Raw genomic sequence first — 7,350 nt, forward strand, 5'->3', positions numbered from 1 at the left:
AATAATGTGCTGCTATTCTGGCAAACCATGTTATATAAAAAATTCGGACTATGGTTAATTTTAAAAATATTTGCTAAACAGGTAATACTATCATACAATTTATTACTAAAGAGATTAGGGAATAATATCACTGCTGGTATGAAAGCATTATTTTAACCCATCTCAAGTGATGGATATACTCAATATACCATGTATCCAGATAGCAAAGTTGGAGGTGACCATTTATATCATTCTTTCCAAAGTCAGAAAGGAAATCAATATTACGGGAACAGGAAATATAGGCTACCAATCACCAATTTTCTACTTACGAACTTTTTAAAAATTTAGATACATCGACAGAATTGATGTCCTATAAAATTGAAGAAATGATATATGACTATATGGAAATTATGTTAACTGTTTTCTTTGTAAGAGAACATCATCAAGAAGAGATATTACATCCACAATTGGTAAGCAACATAAAGCTTGAGAAATTATACCACCAACATTATACCCCCGTTTCTTAAGATGAACAGCAACCAGCATTTTGGTTGACAGGTTGTCCTCGGATCTGAACGGTTGAAGGCCTAGCATTGTTCGTGGCTGGTTGGCTTGCCATCCTGCAACAATGTAAAAAGCCAATATATAAGGGAGACAATCCCCCAAAAGTAAAGTCTCACTCTATAGGAGTTGGCAACAAAATTCGCAAAACACATGTTTCTTACCTATTCTTAATGTCAGCAGTCATGGCCATGAAAGCCTGTTCAACATTGGTTGCACTTTTAGCACTCGTTTCCAAGAAAGGGATCCCGATTTCATCTGCAAATGCCTGCAAGTACAAAAGATGTCACCAATTCAATTTCATTTACTAAAATACTTATACATGTCAACAGAGTACACAAGTCAGCTAGATTATATAAGATATATTAGCACCAACTACCTTCGCTGTTTCGTATGACACAACCTTCTGTGATGTAAGATCACACTTGTTTCCAACTAAAAGCTTGTTTACATTCTCACTTGCATAACGGTCGATTTCACTCAACCACTGCTTGACGTTGTTAAAGCTTTCTTGATCTGTCACATCATACACAACCTGCCACAAAAGCGAACAAGACTAGATGATTCCTTGTACTCTTTCATGTAAAATGCTGCATGGAAAAGCAGTAATAGATTACTTACAATGATGCCATGCGCTCCACGATAGTAGCTGCTAGTAATTGTCCTAAACCGTTCTTGGCCAGCAGTATCCCACTGTTTGTGCACGGCAAACAATTATTCAGCACACACATATATAATGAGGATGAGCAGTCAACATCCACAAAGCATTAGTAGTTACATCCACAAAGCATAAGTAATTGCATGCTACATTATAGAACATGTCAAGCATGGAGACAGGAAAGAAGTGCATTCTTTTTTAATACAATCTAATTATGTCATTGAAAACAGATCCATTATTTGTTTTTATTTTAATCTTCCTGCCACATCAAACAGAGCCAGTACTAATTCTGCACAATTGAATGTGTGAGATGTGTCAGGAAAACTGTCTTTGACTATGTTATATGAAGTGTTGCAATTTTTATCATTAATATTTGTCAAGTAAACTATTCTACTTTAGGATTATAACTAAAAAAAGGGCTAAAAGATGTGTGAGATTATGCTGCTCAAGTTCACAAGTGAAATTTCGTAAGGTAAACTTTTATCACTGTCCACATTGTAAGATATGACAATTTAGTTTGGCATTAGCAAACTTCAAATTTATTGTGGTTTAATCAATTAAATTTTTAATAAGAAGCAAGGTTATGCCGATATGGAGACCCTCTTAATCAAAGATAACAGAATTATTGATCACCAGATATAAACAGTCCACCAAAAAACTTACGATTTGGAGTTTAATAGTTTTGCCATCTTGCTCCACTGTGCGGATTTTCTACATAAGATGACACAAGATAATTAGCAATAAGATTTGTCATGACTGAAATTATTCCTAAAAATGGCGGCTGCTTACGAAGTCAACGCCGATAGTGCTTATATAACTTTCCAAATACGAATCATCCTGAAATGCAATAACAAAGAAAATGGTTGAAGGAAGGAATTTCTTTCATGAATAAAATATGTAACTGACTTGCATGTGGTGGGAAGAAAAACTTGATCCATAAAATACAAATTAAAACAGAACCCATTATATTGAAAGCTGTATTTACTGCCTCTGCAAGGGTTTTCAACAGTCCCCTTCATTATTGGCAAGAGATTATGAGGTCAGCTGAAGATTGTTATCTAATAAGCGGGTAGATGGATTGGGTTTTATGTTTCTTAAACAACCTATAGTTGAATCGGTAAGTGAAAATGCGAACTCGTCAAGTGAGACCATTATTACTACATAACAATATATTATATACCAATCAAAAGTCTAATTGTCCATGATCCAAAACTGTTCATGCTACACATGTACATGTAAAGTGCAATAATAAACATCAGTTAAGGATGTATAAAGCACACTGCACTTACAGCAAACCTCAAAAGGAGACATGACTTTCCAACGCCAGAATCTCCGATAAGCAAAAGCTTGAACAAGTAGTCACTACAAAGCAACACACAAGAGAATAACTTTTCTATCAAACACAGAAAAATAACCTATATAACTTTAGTAAAATAACGTAATTTAATCACATATTCTTTCACTTTGGCTTAATTAAACAGGATGTACTTGTTCATAACACTCACTTTTTTTACATGATCTAAGACGCTAATTAGAAATATTCAACAACTTAACGGCAACAAAGAATATTTGCTCTAATTGGCGAAACCAACCAAATAGTAAATTATCAATTACACTTAGAGTTTAGACCCACAATTCTTTTTTTGTATAAATAGAGGCCGGACGCCGAAAAGGAACCATAACTACTTTTCAGTCGTTAATATTTTATATTGAATAAGTTATTGTTTAGCTCATTTATTTTTTTAAAAAACTTAGTAACTACTTTCTAGTCATTCATGTCTAATGACTTAGTCACAAACATATTCATCTCCCTCTCGCCCCAGCTAAATCAGCATCTTCTCAGCTATATCAACAAAATACCGGAATCGAAACAAAGCTAAAAAACATCAACTTTCGAGCAATTTAAAAAGAAACGTTCAAAATCAACTACAACACAAATTCACTATATAACTGCATCTTAGTAAGAGATCTGAACTAACAAACAGTTATTTAACAACGCAATACCGTTAATTTAAATCATCAATTACCTAAATCATTATCAATCAGCAAGCTTAATCAAATAATTTTCATAAACAATTCCAATTAAATTAACAAACAGCAATTAATAATCAAAAACATGTGTAGCACCCTCATATTATAAACAGAGAGAGAGGGAGGAGAGAGAGAGAGAGAGAGGGAGAGAGGGAGGGAGGGAGGGGGAGAGAGATTTGTTGAATCGGAGAGAGGGAGAGAGAGAGAGAGAGGGAGAGAGAGGGGGAGGGGGAGAGATAGAGAGAGAGAGAGAGGGAGGGAGAGCGAGAGAGAGAGAGGGAGAGAGAGAGAGAGAGGGAGGGAGAGAGAGAGAGAGCGAGAGAGAGAAACTTACTATTCTTGATTCATGGCGGAAGTGGAGATCGATTGAAAGGCGCGAGTCCCGATGAAGATCAATCGGGAATTTCGAGGTTGAAGATCAACGTGGAGGAGATAGATACAGAAATTTATACGTATATGTTTATTTTTGAAGTGGTTGTATATAAAGAGCTTTCAACTTGTCCGTGTTAAATTCGTGTTGCAGGCTACTTCAATAACTCTATTACTGTGACCGCGAGGAAAACCTTAAAATAAGTAACTTATGATTTAAAATGAATAAGTATTAAATAAGTGATAAGTTGATAAATATTTATAAGTTCTATAAGTGTTTGGATAAATTTATTTATAAGTCATATATTTTTTACTTAAATGGATTAAAATAAATAATTATTAAATACAATTATCTTAATTCATGAATTTTAAATTAAAAATTATTTTAAAATTTTATTTTAAACTCACAATTTTAAAAAAAAATAAAAAAATACAAATAAGTTGGAAAAAAGTACGTCACTACTAACATTCAACTTCTCAGCTTATAAGTTGTAGATTTAACTTATAAGTTGGGTCGACAAACACTCGTCGATAAGTTATTGCGGATTTATAAGCCAATAAGTTAACTTATTAGAATCCCGAAACACACCCATTATTCTTATCGTTTCACTTTTTGATGGATTATTATCATTTTTTCCCTTTTTAAAACTATTTTCTTGGAAGAATTGAATAATAAAAAATAAAAATGTGTATCAGTCAATAAATTTATTAGGTACCACTAACTCTATCCCGGTAGGTTCTAACGTATTTCGAGGCTTTTATAAATTACAGTTTCATAATGTTTTTTTTTTAAAAAAAAAATAAAAGTTTAAATATAAAACTTTTATTCAGAAAAAAAAAATTATGGAGTTATGTTTTAAACAAGTATTGAAAAGCGTGTCAAAAAATAGGATATAAAATTGAATGGGACAGAGGGAGTAAGAATTATCATGTACTTTGGTGTTAAATTTACGAAACTAAAGATCAATCTATGTGTATATCATCTAAAACACTGTCTTACCCTCATTCAAAAGAAGAATGAGGAAATTATTTTTTCAAAAGATCTTGAGAAAATTATTTTTTCAAAAGATCTCGGATTTGTATGTGCATAGATATGTTTGCAATACATTGACCAATAATTTTATTCATATGAGAATTACCTTTCACCTTTGGAGAAAAAATCATCTGCCTCCTCTTACCATCTTCCTCCTTCATTTTTCTAATCTTATAAAAAATAAGTTTGGGGTGTGAGTATATAAAATTATATAAAAAAATATTTATTAATTAATATAGTTTTTTTATATTAATTAATATAGTTATTCTCGTATAATAAACTGGGTTATTCTGAGTATGCTTGATTTAGTTTTTTGTTTTCGTATAATAATCAACAAAGTATAAATAACAATTTTTTTAAAAAAATAAAACATAATAAACAGATATTAAGGAAAAAAATTAACAGAAAAAAAAACAAGGCCGAATAAAACTGAGTAGACTGGTCAAAAAACACATGTTTAAGGAGAAGACAAGTTACAACTCTCACGGAACTAAAAAAACTGTCACCTTTGTACTAAAACACTATTTTCACTCTCATGAAACCTCTGTGATCTGATTCAACTCAAATCTCAAACCACAAAAATTTAACACTAACATGAACAGATCATCCAGCTCAACCAGAGTATCCGATACGAAAACGCAATCGTTATCGACATCGCCATCTTTGCCTTCTTTGATTTATAGACAATCCTCATTGTCACCATCACCCTCATCATCAGAGTCTGATTTGTTGTTGGATAATGATTTGCCAACTTTTCATCCCAATTCTGTTTTAGGCATGAGGAAAAAGTCTCGTGTACGATTCGCGCAGTCTTCTGTTCATGTTATTCCTTTCTTGTTGTTCTTTTGTGGCCTTGTTCTTTGGTTCTTCTCTAAACCAGGTATGTCAGAGGCTCACAGTTTTTTTTTAATTTTAAAATTTTAATTTTTTGTGGATTATGCAGTAATAATATATTTATTGTTATTGATCATCGTGAATTTGAAGTGTATGTTGCAATGTTTAGTTTGATATGTTGAAATTTATGCTAAAATTAGTCTCTTTGGGTAATTACATTTGATTTTATATCAAATGGTGAACACTAATGACTAATCTCTTATGCCGAACCAAACCAAACATACAAAGTATAACCGATGTTAGAGCATTGTATTTGAAGATTAATATACTCGATATAAGTGCCACGACTAAGAATCGAAAGAAAGTTAAATTTAGAATCCGGCTTAAACTGACAGGCAAGGCGACAGCTAAACTCCCATCGACTTAATTTTATACCAGATGTTTGGTACTTGTATCTTTATCGAAAATTCTGCAACTAATAGGTTAGTTTGGAGTTGTTGTGAAAGGGCCAAGGGAGAAGTGTCTGTTGGGGAAAGCTGGTAAAATGTTTGGTAAATTCATGATAAATGTTGTAAGTTAGAAGGTTGAGTAAAGCTCAAATTATTTTCATAGAATTAAGTCTAAAGTTAGGGTTAATAGTGATGTCACAGAACACAACATTTAGCTTAGAATGTTGCTTTGGTTTAAGAAAACTATGCCAGATAGGAGCTTTATCACAGAAAGAGACTGTCTTATCAATGGCCCGGTAAACCTAATCTGTTGTCAATGGATAGCGCAGACAATAAAATTTATCCATAACCGAGCAGCAGAGAGTGCGATTGCATTCTGCACCTGTTAGGCAGGGAGGCCAACATATTGCTTGCGTGATTTATAAGAGCAAAATAAGTGAATGAAATTTAATGAATGTCTAGATAATTTGCCCCAACTGGTTCGGGACAAACGTTACCAAGACCAGTTCAATGCTCAGTACTCATCTTGCTAATTGTTCAATGATATTGTACTTGTCCCAGTAGTTCAATGTAAACAAAATGTTTTTGCTCTTACATCACACTTACAATATCCAGAGGAGAAATTGTATACACTTTTGAGCACTAGCCCTCGGCACATATGAATAATATTTTGATATTAATCACTCAGATTCGAGAGGGTAAATAAAACCATTTGCTCTTATTGATCGATAACTTGTAAATTGTAAGTCGGGTTTAAAACTTTGTTGTTTATAAGAAGAAATAAAGGCACTTAAACATGAAAGAAGTCTTGAACTGCTTTTAATCTTTGTTCATAAAGTTTAATGTCTTGATTTTGGGAAGGAGCAAGGGCCGGAGAGTGGCTTTATAAAGGTTTTTAGGGGAAAACGCAGTGCTGACTACCAAGTATAGTGCTGCGATGATTATGATTGTTGAGCTTGCTAAGCAGATCTTAACTCCACATTAGTATGATATCAAACCCGTACGGATTTGTTTTTGGACAACTCCCAAAAGACCTCATAGTAATGGATTTAACTGGCTGCTTATATACTAGCAATCTGCCCTCTCACAGATGACGTGGGACAATTCCTAACGATGACATAGCCCTTTTCCGTAATCAGAGTTCTGGAATTTGGAAGCCATTCAATAGTACAACAATTTAAACATATAGAGAAATGTGGCTGTTGGAATTGTCATCCCACCACATATTATCTTTGTTATGATCCACTGTAATACAATGTTTGTTCATTCATTAGCCAGCGTTATATAATCCGTGCTTGTTCTGTGGCAATCTTTGTATGCTTTACAACAATTTGAACTCCAGGCTGTTAAATTTCTTATAAAACAGCAGCTCGGTGACTCAAAATTCTGTTTTTTTTTTGCGATAGTGGATGTCTGAATATGGAAGTTAACCTTGG

The 7,350-nt window shown here is 33.3% G+C and overlaps 1 protein-coding gene across 1 annotated transcript; it reads right to left on the bottom strand.

Annotated features, from left to right (window-relative positions):
* Nucleotides 1-357: 357 nt before the first annotated feature.
* Nucleotides 358-3,722, bottom strand: LOC141672069 (GTP-binding protein YPTM2-like). Its single transcript, XM_074478568.1, has 8 exons — nt 3,564-3,722; nt 2,488-2,560; nt 1,988-2,035; nt 1,862-1,909; nt 1,162-1,233; nt 920-1,075; nt 705-808; nt 358-599 (listed from the first exon to the last, which is right to left on the bottom strand). The coding sequence occupies exons 1-8, from the start codon at nt 3,575-3,577 to the stop codon at nt 503-505; spliced, it is 612 nt and encodes a 203-aa protein (XP_074334669.1). The 5' UTR covers nt 3,578-3,722; the 3' UTR covers nt 358-502.
* Nucleotides 3,723-7,350: the final 3,628 nt, after the last annotated feature.

Source organism: Apium graveolens, chromosome 7 (genome assembly GCF_009905375.1).
Source record: "Apium graveolens cultivar Ventura chromosome 7, ASM990537v1, whole genome shotgun sequence".
NCBI lineage: Eukaryota > Viridiplantae > Streptophyta > Magnoliopsida > Apiales > Apiaceae > Apium > Apium graveolens.